Consider the following 17,396-nt stretch of genomic DNA (forward strand, 5'->3'; position numbering starts at 1 on the left):
TCCTCTTTTTCTTCTGACGCTGGATCCGGTTTCCTCCTCTTCTTTGTCTTCGACCCACAGTAGCTGAATTTCCACCGACGCCCTGCAGGTTAGCAGTGCCGGGGGCGGGCGTTGTTAACCCGGGCCACGACCGATCCGGTATGGGATTCTTTAGATGAACGCTCATATTTGTTTGGCACAGTTTTTACGCCGGATGCCCTTCCTGACGCAACCCTCTGCATTTATCCGGGCTTGGGACCGGCCTACAGATTGCACTGGTTTGTGCCCCCATAGGGCTGCATTATCTTTATTGTTAGATTAATGAATTATATTTGTCATTGTAATGACAATACATAAGAACTTTATAAAGGTTGAGTCATTTTTTTTTTTTACCAAATTGTTGTTTTTTGACAAATTCATTACTTAGGTTGAAGCTGCTAAAAACTCCACTGCTAGTAATTTTACATACAGAGCTCGTGCACGTGACGTCACCATTTTCACGGCGCCATATTGCCGGTCAAACAGAGCTGCTTGACATTGTGGGATAAATTGAACCGGAGGAGAATATTTACAATACCTGAGACCTGTCGTGCTTTTGGTTGTCACAAAGGACGATACAGATATTCAAAAAGATCATTCTATGGAATACAAGCTAAAAACATCAGAAAATATCGATGAATTCCGGCAATTAAACGAGATGGATGGTGCCCAACCAAATACACACGCCTGTGTAGCAATGGCTTCATTTCAGGTAGGAAATATTCTTCTCAATCTCAAATTACCAAGAAGTATTCATAATGCCAAGTTAGCTCACTCAAAAAACAAAAACTGGAGCAGAGGTTTACAGAGGTTAAGTGTGACTGCAATCACTTCCGTGTACGTTCCGTGGAGACGACTCCGTCCTCTTTTTTTTTTTTTCAATCATAGTTAATGAATTCGAGTTTGTGTAAAACCAGGGATCATTTATTTAAATATTGGTATTTGTATTGAATACTAGCTGAAAAGAACGATGGATTCCGGTAAAGTTTAATGTGTCGCCAAACGCTTCTATGTTCATGAGGTGAAAACCCGTCACTATGCGGGATTTAACCCTGATTGAGAACAGATCCAGCAACAACATCCGCTTTCAAACTCTTCTGTGTAAATCTCGACGACTTACTTACCAGATCCATGTGTAGATGCAGTTGTCCAAGACAAGCGGAATTTCTTATCGGCGAAAACATCGACTTCGGCATTAAATACGGGTCCTCTATGCCGAGTTTATCTCATTTTTCCATGTACCTTCGCTTATTTTCACCTTCTAAATGTTTAAAGGTATTGGAGAAGACTGTGGGCGTCGTGCTACAAGACATATTTTTGTGTCGTCTCCAACCGATTTAGCATTGAACAATGCTTTGCTAGACTGGCAATATGGCGATGTACATAAAAGTCACATGATTTTATGACGTAGGTGCACGAGCTCTATTCTGTACTGGGGACAATGATCTATCTAATCCAACAAAAGAGCGAGTTAAACATAGGATATGAAAAATACAAAGAAATAAAAGCAAGGCTGTTTTTATGGAAAGAAAATGTTCATGCTGTCCTCCAAAGCACACAAACAATCTTGGCGCACGTGCGGAGGCGGCGTGACGCGATTGTGGCATGATGGGGAATAAAAGAAGAAAGAAAAAAAGCATCTGATGCTGGAAGAATTTTCTTACAGTTACAACACTTCAGGTTTACAGCGCGTGAATTATTATACAGACTGAGGCCATTTGGATGCTCTGCAACGAAGTCGACGTTCGACTTGTGACAGTTAACAAGCGGTAGCAGGTGTTCGCCGCGGTGCGTTTGGCTTGTTTCGGCTGTCGCGCCGCTGACTTTGATAGTGCGCTGACTTTGGAAATGAAGTCAGCCGAAGGAGTTTGTTGAAGTGGATGCCGAGTCACTGAATTCTCTCTCCAGGGGAAATCAAGCGAGGGCGGACGGCGTGGAAAAAAAAAAAAAAAAAAAAAAAAAAAAAAAAACCAAGGCGGGAGCCGTCGTGGCCAACAACCAGAAAATCCTCTCATTAAAGAAATATGCTGATGAAAATGGAACATCTTGATCGGTCACACGCTCGCACACACGATTTGTCTTGTGCGCCCGCAGATGACATTGACATATTGTCTGATAAATCCGGCCCATCTCTGTGATGTCATAATTGATGTTCACACGCCAGGAAACTGTTTACACTAAGTTTATTCAAAATGCAATACCATATTTTTTAAAAAACTTTCAGTACAACTAATTTCTGATGAGTAAACATGCATCCACGTGTAGAAAAACACACGTTCCTCGAATGACAAAAGCATAGAAAATAAAATGCCTAAATCTTCAATTGAAGCCATTGGTTGGGAAGACGTGATCATACAGTGGTGGCGTGTTAAGTAATATCTTTGTTAATGATATTCAAGATGAGACCGTTTTTTTCCCCCACAATGGATTCAGAAGTTTTAAAAGGATTAAATAGTCAGATTAGGGATTATTTCCCATGGGAATATTGTGTTTAATTGCATATTGTAATTTAAGGTACAAATTCTTTGTAGTTATTACATTACATCAGCAGTGTTTCCCAACCACCGAGACAAGGCGCACGTTTTACATTTGAAAAACTTTCATGGGACGCTGCAAAACAAAAAATGTCACAAAACACATGTAGTGAAATAATGAGAATCATCTTTTTTTTTACTTGCTCCGTGTGAAATGTGGCCTCTCTAGTCAACAAAACAAAAAACTATCATTGTCTCGTATGAGCGACAACAGGTGGACACGCCTTTTGCTATCTAGTGAACAAGCATGTAATTGTTCGTTGCTTTTTCGACAAATTAAGTGAAATGAAATAATTTCCCGCGGGACGTAAACGTGCCGGAGCGCAATGGTCGGGAATCACTGGCCTACACGAGCTTCTAAAGAGTGATTAAAAAGTTCTCCAAACAATGCGAAGCTTATCTTCAGTATCAATACTTTCATAATAAACGCAATTGCCTTTTAAATTAATAAGCACCATGTCGGGGTGTTTTGTGCATGCTTTGGGAAGTATAAAGATAAAGTATCAAGTGTGGTTCAGTGGGGAGATAATAATAAATAAAGATAAAAAAACACATATTTACCATTGACATGTAACAAGAGAATGAAGCATTTGAAAAGCTTTAGAGAGCTCGACGTTCATGTGTCGAGAAGGACTTGGTCACCATCACCGGGCCGTTTGCAGCGAGGGAGAAGATCCTGAAGAGAAGTTGAAAAGTTCAATACCCTTCCTACGATGACAATGCATGTGTGCGTGTGTGTTTCTACCTTGAGCCTTGCCAAGGCACACCTCCTCACACTCCTCCAAGTACACGAAGCGGTTGTCGTTTCCTCCGCAGCCGCTGTAGATGAAGGGCCTGCACGCCTGGACGTGGCTGTTAAAGTACCAACGCAAAGTGAAACGGACGCAGCTGCCCTCCTCCATTGGCAGGAGGCACGCTTCTGCCGGGGCTGAAGTGAATGTCGGCATGAGGAGAGAGAGAAAAGGGAGAGCCAGCATTTGAAGGGAAAGTGAACACCGCTGACCTTGTATTGTGTGTTTTACTTGATCAAAAACAACCTTAAACATGACGGAAAAATCATAACCCCGCCATTATGACTCCACAAAACAGATTCCGTACCTTCGCCTGGGGCTTCTTTGGGTGACCTGACCTTTCTGAGCTTGGGCGGTTTCAGAGCAGGAACTTTGCGACCTCTCTCTCCACCAACTCGCACGACATGGGGGGTCTTTTTTGCTTCAACTTTGACCACCTTCTCTGCCCCCCCTGTGGGAATACAAATTGCAGCAGCGAAGGGTTACAACAATTGCAGGCACGGCAGACATTTGCTCTCCCACAACTTCTAAAACACAATTGATCCCAGTCTCATCTTCTGATTGGGGTTGTGATTTACATTCTAGGTGTACCTCAGAGGATGTCCATCCATCCATTTTCTTTGCCGCTTATCCTCACAAGGGTCACAGGGAGTGGTTGAGCCTGTCATCGGGGAGGAGGCGGGGTACACCCTGAAATGGTTGCCAAACAATCGCAGGGCACATGGAGACAGGCAACCAATTGCACTCACAATCACACCTAGGGGCAATTTAGAGTGTCCAGTTAATGTTGCACGCCTTTGGAATGTGGGAGGAAATCGGGAGTGCCCGGAGGAAACCCACGCAGCCACGGGGAGTACATGCAAACTCCACACAGGCGGGTCCCGGATTGAACCTGGGACCTCAGAACGGTGAGGCCAATGCTTTACCACAGCTGATCCACCGCGGTGCCCCCATGGAGGATGTTCACATTTCAAATTACGAATAACTAGGTGAGTGTTTGATTCAAAACTTGTCAAAAATAGGGAAAAATGTTGATCAGTTTTCAAACCTGATGTTGAAAGTATTCATTTTTCTTAAAACGAATAATTTGTCTGCTTTAATATAGGACTAAAGGAAGTAGAAAGACTTCACTTTGGAAAGGCTGAAATTTAAATTTGTTTTAAATAAAATAAAATAATATTCCAAACCTTATTACTTGCATACAATTTTGTGCTGTGTTGCCATCAGACATTTTATTATCTGACTACTTTTGCTTTCCTATCATTGTGTCTTTCTTCTCAACCTGCGGATGATATTTCTCTAACAAAAGTTGTCTTGACAGCGCCACGGTAGCACGACTGGACATTTGCCTCACAATTCTGGGACCAGAGTTCAAATCGCGGACTTGTCTGTGTGGAGTTTGCATGTTCTCCCCGTGCCTGCGTGGGTTTTCTCCGGGCACTCCGGTTTCCTCCCATATCCCAAAAACATGCAACATTAATTGGACACTCTAAATTGCCCCTAGGTGTGATTGCGGGTGTGGCTGCGATTGGCTGGCAACCAGTTCAGGGTGTCCGTTGACGGCTGGGATAAGCTCCAGCACTCCCGCGACCCTCGTGAGGATAAGCGGCTCAGAAAATGGATGGATCGAAGTCACCTTGCCCCCGAACAATCTGTCTTTCAGAAATAGAGCGCCCCAGGCCGAGTCCAATACCGTCAGTGTGATTGTCAGCAGGAGGGAAATACAGCAGCTCATCTAACGGGTCGTCGTAGTTCTCGATGGAGTAGATGTGCTCGTAGTCGGGGTCGTTGGTGTTCATCACCACCCGCAGCTCGCGGCCTGCAAGACGAGCGTGTGACAAATCCAAATGTCAGACAGCGATCGTATCTGTGCACGCCAGGAAATATACCCGAATATTTCCACCAAGCAGGAGTCCACAAATGGAGTCGTCAGTATTCTTCATAAGAAAACTTACCAATGATTCAGTTCAACGGTGAAGGCAGGCACATGCAGAGACAGACGGACATAGAGGCCAACATGCGGGGTGACGGACAGACTGACGGACAGACGCACTCACCCTGCCCTGCCCTCCGGGCGGCGAGTTGCTGCGGTGCCACGGGCTGGGAGCGAGTGGCAGGGCCCGACGCCGGGAGAGCTACGCAGGACACGGAGGAGGAAAGGGGCCACCGCAGGAGGACAGAAAGAATGGAGAGAGGGGCGGGTAAGCGTTTCCACATGTGGAAGAGGGTTAGAGTGCCCAGGAGGGCACCGTGTTGGCAAAGGCGAGGACACAAGCTGGCAAAATGAACCGACAAACCCAAAGTCACCACCAAAGTCATATCCCCCGATTCCGGCACGGCAAACAAGACACCGGGGGGCATCCAACATCGTGACCGTGGCATACAATTGCTTTGCGAGCTCCCTGGATGTACATTATTACGCACTCGATCAGCGTGTGCGTGGCAATAAATAAATCATGGCTGAAATGACTGATTTGGCCGCATTCTCAGGGCAAATGCATTTTGATTGACTCGCGTGTTTATTTTGAGACACGCATTCTCATGCGAGGGATATTTTTCGCTGTGAACTAATTATAAATAGTCTGAATTATATATGCATGCATTTTACATTTGACAACAAAGCATCTTTCATTTTGACACCACGAGAACATGGAATACTACAGTATAATGCTGCTGTGCTACACACTAACAATAATTCAGTTTTTGTTAAATAAATAGCTGTTACAACTCCCATCAAAATGAAACATCATGCTTACAGACTATCTCATAGCACTCATTACATACGTAACATATTTTCAATCAAAAGCAATTGGTGAATGATATTGATCAGACTTGTTTGATGTTGTATTTATGTATTTAAGGAATGAAACAAAATTAGCCATGGTTTATTAGTATTGTATCTAATTACAGTATACAAGATTAGACTAAATTTTATAGAATATAATCTACCACAATTGCCTCTGCAATTTTTTGTGAGGTCAGAACATAGCATTGTTTAATTTGCAATATGTTCTAATTCGCCTTGTGATTGGTTGACAACTAGTTTAGGATGTAACCCCGCCTCTCGCCAGCTGGCATAGGCTCCAGCGAACCCGTAACCCCAACAAGTAGACGTGGGAAATAAAAAGGATGGATGATGTTGCAATTAAATTGATTTGTTTCAAAATTTGAAATCGCTACAAGGGTCCAAACTGATATTTTAAGAAAGTCCTTCCCAATCATTTTAAAGGTTGCGATCCATTTGAATGAATTCAGATGTGCACACATTACACCGCACAGCCTGCTGTCAACGCAGAGCCTGCCGCAGCATATGTGCTATATGACTCATGCTGAATCACAGCCTGTCCGTCTATCCTTCGCTCCAGTACTGCGCTCCAACGGCTCACTCACCTCCACATGCTGAGCGTTAGACAGATGGACAGGAGGCAGGACCAGAAGAGAGCAAAAACAACAACAACAACAACAAAAAAAAGGTCAGTTTAAAGAGTTGTGACATTGCTGTCGTTCACTAACATTTTTTAAGCTGTGTCAGTGAGTCATAAGCGGCCATCTTAGCCGAAGTTCAATTTGGGGACAGACAGCGCACCTAAAAATTAGCAATGCAAACTGCATCCAAGGCTTACCACAGTGCTGACTCATCTCCGTGCGTACATACTCTCTGACCTCGGTCTCCTGAATAATCAAAGAAGCAGAAATAATTCAACGCTTGAAAACAAGGTGTCACGAGCGTTTGGAGTTTTATGTTCGTGTCCGCAGAATGAGCCCTGGGCCCAAGAACTGACCGTCATGCCCGGCTCTCCTCTTTCTCCCTTGGCTCCATCTGGGCCCATCTCCCCCTACAACATGGACAGCTATTAGGATGTGCACAACCCACGGAGATGCCTGCAGCACATTCATTCATTAGCCGCTCAACTACATGCAAAGTCAAAGCGAAAGGTTAATTCAGCATCGAGCCGCTTCAGAATTTGAAATACAGCGGATATAATATCATGTAATTGCCAATAAACTGAATTAGAGGCACGCAAATGTCTTACGCGCACACACAAGACGAAAGCAGGGCAGCTCACAGAAGCGGTAGATGACCGGGACAACTGCTTTTAAGTCGCCATCCCAAAAACATACAGACTGATTCATACTCTGGACAAATTCGAAGTTAAGAATGATTTTTTAATTTGTTAAAAGGATATTTTTGCCTGTGAAGGCTCCACGCTCACAGTTATTCATGCATAACGCAATATTAACTAGATCTCATTAAAATGAACTGGATGGCTGATTATAATTGTCGAAAAGATTAAGATACCTCAAAACTGTCATGGACATGAATAATTTGGTGCCACACATCATCAAATAGGGCAAGGGGTATCAGACGCACGGCCCGTGGGCACTGTTCTCGCCGTCAGGCAAGTTTTACTTGATTTAAACATATAAGCCATTGAAATGGATTTTTCTTTTTTTTTTGGACACAAGCAACGTAGAATGGAAGTGCTGAGTGAGAGAGCGAGAGAGAAAAAAAGAGAGAGAGAGGGGGAGAGAGCGAGTTTCACATGTAAATGTGCACACTTTCAGTTAAAAACAAGTTTGCGAAGTTCCTAGGTGCAGATAAAAATGGTTGGGTGACATCAGACAGGCAAATCATCCGAGTGACTCGCTGTAGCGGCGACCATCGACGCGGAAAAGCTGAAAGTCACGTCGTGTAGTCAGATGTAGGCTACAAGCTAATTTGATCCATGCTAATAAGTTGGAGAGATCTAAAATGAGGTTCACGTCCCTCGGGTCAGTTCTTGGAGATAACGCTGCAGCAGATGGTTTATCCGGTTTTTTTGGGCTGAGATCAAAAAGTCATCACGAAAGAAAAATGGAAACAGTACTAAGCACAAACCGTTTCTCCACGTTCCCCTGGGATCCCGGGAATACCACGTGGACCCACCATGACGGGACCAGCAGGCCCTCTCTCGCCCTAAAAACAGACACAATAGTAGTACTGTATGCATTGTCGCTCAAGTCAAGCCTCCATGAAGAGGATTCATTATCCAGAAGTCATATCCAAATTTCAGGTAAAAAGCACAAGTTGATTGCTCTTCTATATACTCTATGAACACATCAAACATTCATACAGAAATATGCTCAGAAATTCTCAGATTGGTCTATAGATGCCACATTTTCTCAACAGCAGCAAACAAATATCTGTAAATAACAATAATAATACTGTAGATATACTCAGGGTAATTTCTATATCAAGTTCAACACCGTGCTTTTAGGGCCCCACTAAAAAAAAAAACAAAAAAAAAAAAAACTTGCTCCTCACTGTGAAAGTAAGTGCAATCATAAGAGAGATATTGCTCTCCTGTCAGGAGCTTTTTTATTTATGAGCTTGATGATGAAGGAGACAAGCGGGTCAAAGTCGGGGCTCGTCAAACTGTCAATCATGGCACGGCAAAACACGACATGCCAACACACCAAAGTCACTCAAGGAGGTGTTTGTGTGCCACACTTGAGCACAAACAAATTACACTTCATATATGTATAAAATATACTTTTGTTTACAAATACTGTATCATAGCGCAATACCGTTCATGTAACTATTTTTCATTCTGGGTCTGGTGATGCTTCCATTACTCACTGTATTTCTTTTTTTTTGTTGTTGTCTAGGTTAGAAATAAAGTGGTGAGTCATCACCTTCTGTCCCTGGAGCCCTTCGGGACCTTTCGCACCAGCCGTTCCCTGGGGGCCCGTCAGTCCAGGTGCTCCATCCGCTCCTCTGGGCCCAGGAGGGCCAGGGACACCGGGCGGCCCCTACGCGGTTCACAGGCACATCCAATGACGTATTTCTTGGCGTTCCATTAACAGAACTTTTCGGCTGGCGCATTCACTGCTCACCCTTTCGCCTTTGTCGCCCTGAGTTCCTTTGGGGCCCTCGACCCCATCAAAGCCACGGTCCCCCTACAAAGGCAGCGCGGTGTTCAGAATCGGAATTATCTCTATTTCGCCGATCACTGAACCCACCTTGGGACCGACGATACCCTCTTTTCCTGGGATCCCTGGAGCTCCAGAGGGGCCGACATCCCCCTGTAAAAAAACAATTTTGTGTGCTGCCATCAGTCAATAAAACTTGTGGTACCTTCTTAGCTTTTTGTCATACCTGATCTCCTTTTCTTCCTGGTAGGCCAGGTCGCCCATGAAAGCCATTGTCTCCCTGATTAGACGCACACGTATTTTGGAAAAGTCAGCAAGTTCCGACATCGTTGACCATTTAACTTCAAAAGAAATGTTGTTGTGGTTCTGCTTCCTCCTCTGCCCAAGTCTCACCTTCTCTCCTTTGGGTCCATCGCCTCCACAAAGCCCTTTGGGTCCCCGGTCGCCCTAGAAACACACACGAGTTGATCATAGCGAGAGACAAAGTGAGAGCCTTTTGAGTAACAAAGGGGATCAAAATGCACCTCGGCGGTCATTCCACACACCATCAGTCCTTTCAACTGCCATCCAGATTCAGATTCACACACATAAATGCATACACACACACACACACACACACACACACACACACACACACACACACACACACACACACAGCACCTCTGCAGCGAGTCCCACAAAGCAAATGGACGTGACAATTGTACATGATAATGGTTATTTGAGGGGGCACTTACTGATAAAAGTGACAAAAGAGCAGCAGGGGACTGAGCAATATAAACTTCCAGTACTATATCAGATTACGCTTTAATGTACAGACGAATGCGTGAATTTCACAGTATGGATGCTTTTAAAACTATATAGCTAAAGCCAGAATTGAGCGCATTTGTTGGGCTTCTATCTGTAATTCACATTGTTCTGCTGCTCAGAAAGAACATTTAGTGTGGCCATTTTTAGAGGCAGGTTCTGCTTCCTAAATTGTTGGCACGTGCTCATTGGCTGCCTCGCTGCCGTTACATTGTACTTGTGTATCTGAATTGTTGAGGTCAAACAACCCCTTTATATGTACAATTGCGCTGAGTCAAGCACAGATGCCGAGGTATCCACTTGCCTAAAGAATATCCATCCATCCGTCCATCCATTTTCTTCGCTGCTTATCCTCACAAGGGTCGCGGGGAGTGCTGGAGCCTATCCCAGCTGTCAAGGGCAAGAGGCGTGGTGGACCCTGAACTGGTTGGCAGCCAATCGCAGGGCACAGAGAGACAAACAGCCGCACTCACAATCACACCGAGGGGTTATTTAGAGTATCCAATTAATGTTGCATGTTTTTGGGATGAGGGAGGAAACCGGAGTGCTCACCCGGAGAAAACACACACAGACACGGGGAGAACATGCAAACTCCACACAAGCGGGTCCGGGATTGAACCCGGGACCTCAGAACTGGTGAGGCCAAAGCTTTACCAGCTGATCCACTGTGCTGCTTTAAAGAATATATATATTTTTAAATATATTAGTTTTTAATTTCAAATATTCAATGCATGCGTTGCTGTACATTTTTATTTTGCCTTAATTTAACCATTAAAAAAGTAATCACAATGAAGAGACAACAACAGTTAAGTTACAGACAACTGACAGCCATACTGTACATACTGAAAAATACAACTAAGACAAAATTAAATATATTTTTGTCACAATTCTAAACCATAATAATAAAACATCTACAAACTGGTGCCCGCCTCCCAGTTATCCAACAATCACTTAAATGCAGCCAATGAGACCAAATCATGACCTTTCAAGCCTTTATGTCAATCACTCAGGGAGTAGAAAACTTAAATGCCTTTTCCCAAGTTAAGTTCTGACATTCATGACAGACAGTAAAAAAAACATCCCAAGACCAAAGACAATTAGCCTTTGGCTAATGAAGGTCAGAAGATCGAAAGATAGAGAAGAAAAATTGCCTTATCACAAAAACATAGCGCCACTTCTTAAGTCTCTACATTGGCTCCCAGTCAGGTACAGAATTGACTTTAAAGTTCTGCCATTGGTCTATAAATCACTAAATGCCCAAAGTCCTGAATACATGAAAGAAATGGAATATAAAAGTACTGGGACTCTTGAGATCTACAGACTCAAGTCAAATGGTGGAGCACAGAGTCCAAAGCAAACATGGTGAAGCAGCATTTAGCTATGATACTGCAAACAAATGGAATGAACATTTTTACTAAATTTTTTTAAACGACCTCAGTGGCACTTGACGACTTTTTTACAACATAAACTGCTGGCGTTGACAAAGATCTGGAGCTTAGTTTAGGCGGAGAGGTGCTACGTCAGGTAAAAAAAAAAAAGAAAAAAGCTTCACAATTTTTAATGGGTCCTTCCTAACCCCATTCTTGACTCAAACATGTTCTATGAAACTTACTTTTAATCATTTCTGGATATTCTGTTAAGCAAAATTTATATTCATCGTCTTAAGTCTAATCAATTTCATGCCGTTACGCAGTTATTAGAAGCGTCAACCGCCCCTGAAAGATGTTTTAGGTTGAAATCAGAAACTGGGTGAAGGTACCTTAATTCCTCTCATCCCGACGATGCCGATCTCTCCTTTGTCGCCTTTGCGCCCGAGCAGTCCGTCTTTTCCTGGCAAGCCCTGGAGGAAGAAACAACACACACACACACACACACACACACACACACACACACACACACACACACACACACACACTTTTCCATTGTTGTGCTCACTTTGCAGAGCCAAGCCAAACATAGACAATGAAGAATTTGAAATAGATTTGGATGCAAGGAAACGGACCGCTTCACCGGGCACACCGGCCTGGCCTGCTTCTCCCTGCAGAGAGAAGTCACAATTAGAGTAATTAGAGCAGAGAGATGATGATCTGCACCAACTACGATCGGGCGTCGCTATTAATTCCGATGCAGATTTAATTAGAATGATTCTTCATGCAGAGCGTCGCCGCTTGCCTTCTGTCCACCAGGACCGCGAGCCCCAGGAAATCCGGGAGATCCTCGTTCCCCGGGCTCTCCCCTCATCCCCTGACAATCAACGCATTGGGGGAGCGTCAGGTGACAAATATCAAACGCAATGCGCGTCACTTTGATTGACGGGATGGGTTCACCAAGATGTTGGATCGTTTCTAATTTCGGTTTTGTTCATTTCATGAACGTTGCACAAAAAGATGTTACACAAATCCATCATAACTTTTGAATCTAGACTTAATGATTATAAGAGAGCAGTAAGAAGAAAGTAATTTTCAATTACCAACTATGTAGACTTTTAATCGATGGTCTGCCACCTCTTAATGCATCTTGACAATATTGAAAAGAATGAGTATTCCTATTCTGTAAGATTAACCGAAGCCGGAATGTTTTATGCTTCACGTTAAAGCACATCTGGATTTTCCACACCGCTCTTATGTATTTATTGAACAAGTAATTGTGGGTGGATGAGGCGCTAAACTGACAAGAATATCTTGCAATTCTGTTGCAGCACATACCTGCTCCCCTGGTGGTCCCTCTTGACCCTTTCCTCCTTTTTCCCCTTGCACACCTTTGGGCCCTCTGTCTCCCTAAAATAGGATGACAAAAAATTATGTTACAAAAAGTTGAATTTGAGAAGCAGAAAACATTTTGGTCAGTGACGTGACATTGTGCGATTCACTAACTTCTTCGCCTCCGTTGCCCTTTTCTCCAGGAGGTCCCCCAATCAGTAGGGTATCCCCCTGTGTCAGAAAATATAGCAGAAAGCACGAGATATGCATCAACGTCAAGATATGACTGATATTCCTATCATAATGATAAACTCCTGATGCACTACGGAGCGTAAGGCTTCTGTAGCAGTCTGTCACAGTCTGTCTAATGTTCTTGTACCCCACCCCCCCCTTCCCCCCATCCAAATTGTCTCTTTGCATGAATGCATCTCAAACCACTCGGGGAACACAACAGGCAGACCACTGCAGTGGCGCTCATTAGCTATTAAGATGTGCCCACCTTCTCTCCTTTGTCCCCTTGCAGGCCAATATCTCCCTGAAAACAAACAAACAACAGCAAAAAACATTTCATCCCGACACATCAATGGAATTTAATTCACATGAGCAGAAAGCTTATGCGATGAGGTGCGCCGGCTTGATGGCATGAACAAATGGGAAAAGGGACTGTCATTAGTATTCACCTTCTCTCCGCGAGCGCCACGTACCCCTGGCGGACCCTGATGGATGGGCACACACACAAATTACAAAGAGCTTCATAATGAAAATCATTAAGCCCGTTCTCCTGAAAATGGAGAAAAATGGCCTGCTTCAAAAATCTTAAATAGCAGCTTTTTTTTTTTCTATGGGAAAATATGCAGTAGATATTAAATCGCAGCAGTGAGAGAGGGATTTCCTTTCTGATCCCATACAGTGTCAAATTCGAGCCGGTGCAGATCCCATTATCTATACTTTGTGCAGACACACCTATGGTGCTAAATCAAAAAATACAAGAAGCATTTTTCAAATCATAGCTTTATAGAGATTACAAAATATCGGAGTAGTTTATTTTAAACTCTGAAGTCTATTGAAGGAGCAGTCAAACACTTGCAGTTTTACAATGCTGGGTGCCTCAAATTTACATATACTGTATAACTGCACATACCTATGTTTTAAAATATTAATTTAATTTGTTAATACTAAAAGAGTTTGTTTTTTTTAGTCTGTTTCAAAGTTCACCATGGCTGTTTTAGTGCAGTTGCTCTTTTCAATTTGTGTAGTTCGTCATCACATTTTGAGAAAACTATACCAAAAATCTAAATTAGTGTTATTTTGCTCATTTAGTATTATCTGATGATGCACAGTACTATGCCAAACTGAACTCATGCAGCTATTTGTTGAAGCATGGATTTATTTATTACTTATTTCATAGAGTACTCGCACCGCATTATTATTCATGAAATAAATTATTGAAACAAAGCCCAATCGCTACATACACACATAAACACACAGACGTACACTTCTCACACAACATATACATGCACACTCTGAGCAAGACAGCTGAAGCGCTACCTTACTGTCAACAATTTGTAAACAACAGACAGAAAAAAAACATATACACAAAGACAGCTAATAACTCAAGGTCTACATGAAATGCATACAAATGTCGCGAAACCTATCTCTATTTATGTCTACTGTAAGAGGAAGTGCCTAGTCAAGCTGGATTTATTATTTTTAATTATATTTACTGGTACAACTTGACTTATTGGTGCACATACAGTAGGATAATCAAATCTAGTATACAGTACTTCTACCTTTCCACCACACCGCAGGTAGGAACCGACTATACTATATGAACTGCATTGAAAAGAAGTACAACTCCATGAGCCCATTAAGTTCTAGTATACACTTGAAAGTTCCATCACCCTTGCTGTTTCACAACATGTTTATTATTATTTATGATTATTTGTGTTTTTCCGGGGACGACAAGGTCTGATGATAGAATCATTGAACTGGGAATACAGTATGACTTATTAAAATATAAATAATAATAATATAAAATAGGAAAGTGCCAATCACGTCTCTTTCCTGTAGCTAAAGGAACAATAGAGCTCGTGCACGTGACGTCACCGTTTTCACGGCGCCATATTGCCGGTCAAACATAGCTGCTCGACATTGTGGGAGACATTGAACCGGAGGAGAATGTTTACAATACCCGAGACCTGTTGTGCTGTTGGTTGTCACAACAGATTTTCAAAGAGATCATTCCATAGCTTACCAGCTGAAATGAGCGATGGATTTCAGCAATTAAACGTGATGGATGATGCCCAACCAAATACACACGCCTGTGTAGCAATTGCTTCACTTCAGGTAGGAATTATTCTTCTTAATCTCAAATTCCCAATAAGTATTTATAATGCCAAGTTGGCTCATTCGAGAACAATGGGTATTTAAAAACAAAAAACAAAAAAACAAAGACGGAGTTGTCTCCAACGTACACGGAAGTGTGTTGCAGCCACACGTTAAACTTCGGTAAACCTCTCCTCAACAGACTTTTTTTTTATATGCATTGTTCTCCAATGAGTCCAATGCGTATTTTAAAAAAGAAAATAAACCATCTGTCACAGAGAGGTTTACGTAGGTGAACGTGTGGCCGCAACACGCTTCCGTGTATGGAGGAGCTGACTTGCTGTCGTCTTTTTTTTTTCCCCAATCATAGTTAATGAATGTGACTTTGTGTAAAACCAGGGGTCATTTATTTAAATATTGGTGTTTGTATTGAATACTATCTGAAAAGATCGACGGATTTCAGCAAAGGTTAATGTGTAGTCGAATACGCGTCCACAGTCACGAGCAGTCTCCCCGTGAAGAACAGATCCAGCAACTAAGTATTTGTATGCGTCCGGACTTTTATACGCTTTCAAACTTTTCTGTGTAAATCACGATGACTTACTCACCAGATACATGTGTAGATGCAGTTGTCCAAGACAAGCGGAATTTCTTATCGGCGAAAACACTTTGGCATTAAATCTGGGTCTTCTACGCCAAGTGTCTCTCATTTTTCCACGTACCTTCGTTTATCACCACTTTCTAAATGTTTAACGGTATCGGACAAAACTCTGGGCGTCGTGCTACCAGACATATTTTCGTTTTGTCTCAACGGATTTAGGATTGAACAATGCTTTTTTTTGACCGCCGATATGTCCAGTCACGTGATTTTGGTGAAATAGGTGCACGAGCTCTATATCAATAATGTTGTAAACAAATGACAACAGAAGATAAATGAAATATAGACTGCAAACTCCAAAGTGAGCTGGATTTAATCTGTGTATGAAGTGACCCAGACTGAATGCACTGATATAGTTTGCATAGCTGACATAATAAAAAAAAAAAGATTCACTATTTATCATTATTAGGTTTTACAATCATCATTTGTCTGACAGCTAGGAATTAAAATGTTACTTAAAACATTGCTTGCACAACACTTCATGACGATGAGTCTCACAATGATGTGGCTACGGCAAATCCAATTTCCAGTGAAAGCGTCCTGGAATACACTCACGTTTCCATGTTCTAATGTAATGTATTCCTATTTTATACATTTTAGGGACCCCAGCACTTACTATGGTAATTTCCAGCAATGACATCGCAGAGACAATCAATGTACTTACCGTTAGCCCCCGCTCTCCATCCAAGCCCGGGCGACCTTCTTCACCCTAAAACATGAGCAAAAGATGAGAATCCTCAAGCACATCATTTCGTACGAGGCAGTCATCATGCCACTCTCATGTGGGTGGCAGAGTTCTTACTCTGGTTCCCGGGTCTCCTCTCTCTCCTCTCAGCCCTGTCACTCCAAGTCCAGTTTCACCCTGGTTAAATAGATTATGTGTATGTTCTTATTAAACCTCATTGATACAAGCTGTACATTGAGTGTGATGGATAATTGTTACCTTGTCTCCTTTGGTCCCGTCTACACCAGGAGAACCCTGGAAAAAAAAAAAAAAAAAATCTATGTTTTTTTGTAAAAGGTTGAAATTTTAGTAAATTCCAATCAAAATGTGATCTAAACTCACAGCTTGTCCAGGAGGTCCAACAGGACCAGGAGGTCCAGTATTTCCCACACGGCCCAGAAATCCTTGGAGACCCTGAAAATGAAAATGTGTCAGTTTACAGTAATAAAATAAAAACACAGACGTGTGTAACACTCCACTAACCCTCTCTCCCGGTGGCCCAGGTGGTCCTGGTTCCCCATTTTCTCCTCTCAGACCAGGAGGCCCACTGTTCCCGGGCTTCCCCTGCATCCCCGGAAGTCCCGCTGGACCAGGTAGACCTTGATCTCCCTTACAGTTTACAGACGGTGGCAGTGTTGCGGAATACTTCTCAAACCAAATGGCTGTCATTTGTAGTACCAGTACTGCATGTTGCATGTTTTGACTCACCTTTAAACCCTGCGGTCCAACATTACCTGCGGGCCCTAACATTCCGATGCCCCGTTCTCCCTGCAGCACAAATGTCTCACTATTTCCACAGAATTTGGAGAACAATAAGTAAATAAATAACATACCTTATCTCCTTTTGGGCCAGGTAGACCTGGCTTCCCCTGTGTGACAAACAAAATCAAATACATGGACTTGAGAAGCACTATTAAGGACTGGAAAAAG

At 42.8% G+C, this 17,396-nt stretch overlaps 2 protein-coding genes across 7 annotated transcripts in view; both read right to left on the bottom strand.

Annotated features, from left to right (window-relative positions):
- Positions 1–1,996: 1,996 nt before the first annotated feature.
- On the bottom strand, positions 1,997–6,799 carry si:dkey-117n7.5 (uncharacterized protein LOC559444 homolog). 2 transcript variants are annotated; one of them, XM_061831831.1, is made up of 6 exons: positions 6,734–6,799; positions 5,401–5,478; positions 5,037–5,162; positions 3,651–3,794; positions 3,298–3,480; positions 1,998–3,228 (listed from the first exon to the last, which is right to left on the bottom strand). In XM_061831831.1, exons 3-6 carry the CDS (start codon positions 5,140–5,142, stop codon positions 3,197–3,199), a joined length of 465 nt encoding a protein of 154 aa, XP_061687815.1. In that variant the 5' UTR covers positions 5,143–5,162; positions 5,401–5,478; positions 6,734–6,799; the 3' UTR covers positions 1,998–3,196. The 2 variants fall into 2 exon arrangements, with proteins under 2 accessions (XP_061687814.1, XP_061687815.1); XM_061831830.1 differs by lacking the exon at positions 6,734–6,799 and having other exon boundaries at positions 1,997–3,228; positions 5,401–5,725.
- Positions 6,644–17,396, bottom strand: part of col7a1 (collagen, type VII, alpha 1) — a 67,682-nt gene continuing 56,929 nt past the window's right edge. For 4 of the 5 annotated variants that reach the window (XM_061831826.1, XM_061831827.1, XM_061831824.1 and 1 more), the window contains 22 exons: positions 17,300–17,335; positions 17,175–17,234; positions 16,950–17,075; positions 16,809–16,880; positions 16,686–16,721; positions 16,545–16,604; positions 16,407–16,451; positions 13,440–13,475; positions 13,259–13,294; positions 12,934–12,990; positions 12,766–12,837; positions 12,233–12,304; positions 12,063–12,098; positions 11,820–11,900; positions 9,650–9,703; positions 9,483–9,536; positions 9,347–9,409; positions 9,221–9,283; positions 9,020–9,136; positions 8,223–8,300; positions 7,126–7,179; positions 6,865–7,015 (listed from right to left, as the gene is read on the bottom strand). In XM_061831826.1, coding sequence (XP_061687810.1) covers positions 6,872–7,015; positions 7,126–7,179; positions 8,223–8,300; positions 9,020–9,136; positions 9,221–9,283; positions 9,347–9,409; positions 9,483–9,536; positions 9,650–9,703; positions 11,820–11,900; positions 12,063–12,098; positions 12,233–12,304; positions 12,766–12,837; positions 12,934–12,990; positions 13,259–13,294; positions 13,440–13,475; positions 16,407–16,451; positions 16,545–16,604; positions 16,686–16,721; positions 16,809–16,880; positions 16,950–17,075; positions 17,175–17,234; positions 17,300–17,335 — 1,452 coding nt within the window. In that variant the 3' untranslated portion in view covers positions 6,865–6,871. Of the gene's footprint in view, positions 6,743–6,864; positions 7,016–7,125; positions 7,180–8,222; positions 8,301–9,019; positions 9,137–9,220; positions 9,284–9,346; positions 9,410–9,482; positions 9,537–9,649; positions 9,704–11,819; positions 11,901–12,062; positions 12,099–12,232; positions 12,305–12,765; positions 12,838–12,933; positions 12,991–13,258; positions 13,295–13,439; positions 13,476–16,406; positions 16,452–16,544; positions 16,605–16,685; positions 16,722–16,808; positions 16,881–16,949; positions 17,076–17,174; positions 17,235–17,299; positions 17,336–17,396 lie in introns of those variants that run through there. The other variant, XM_061831828.1, reaches the window with a different exon arrangement.

The sequence above is a fragment of the Syngnathoides biaculeatus genome, chromosome 10 (assembly GCF_019802595.1).
Source record: "Syngnathoides biaculeatus isolate LvHL_M chromosome 10, ASM1980259v1, whole genome shotgun sequence".
NCBI lineage: Eukaryota > Metazoa > Chordata > Actinopteri > Syngnathiformes > Syngnathidae > Syngnathoides > Syngnathoides biaculeatus.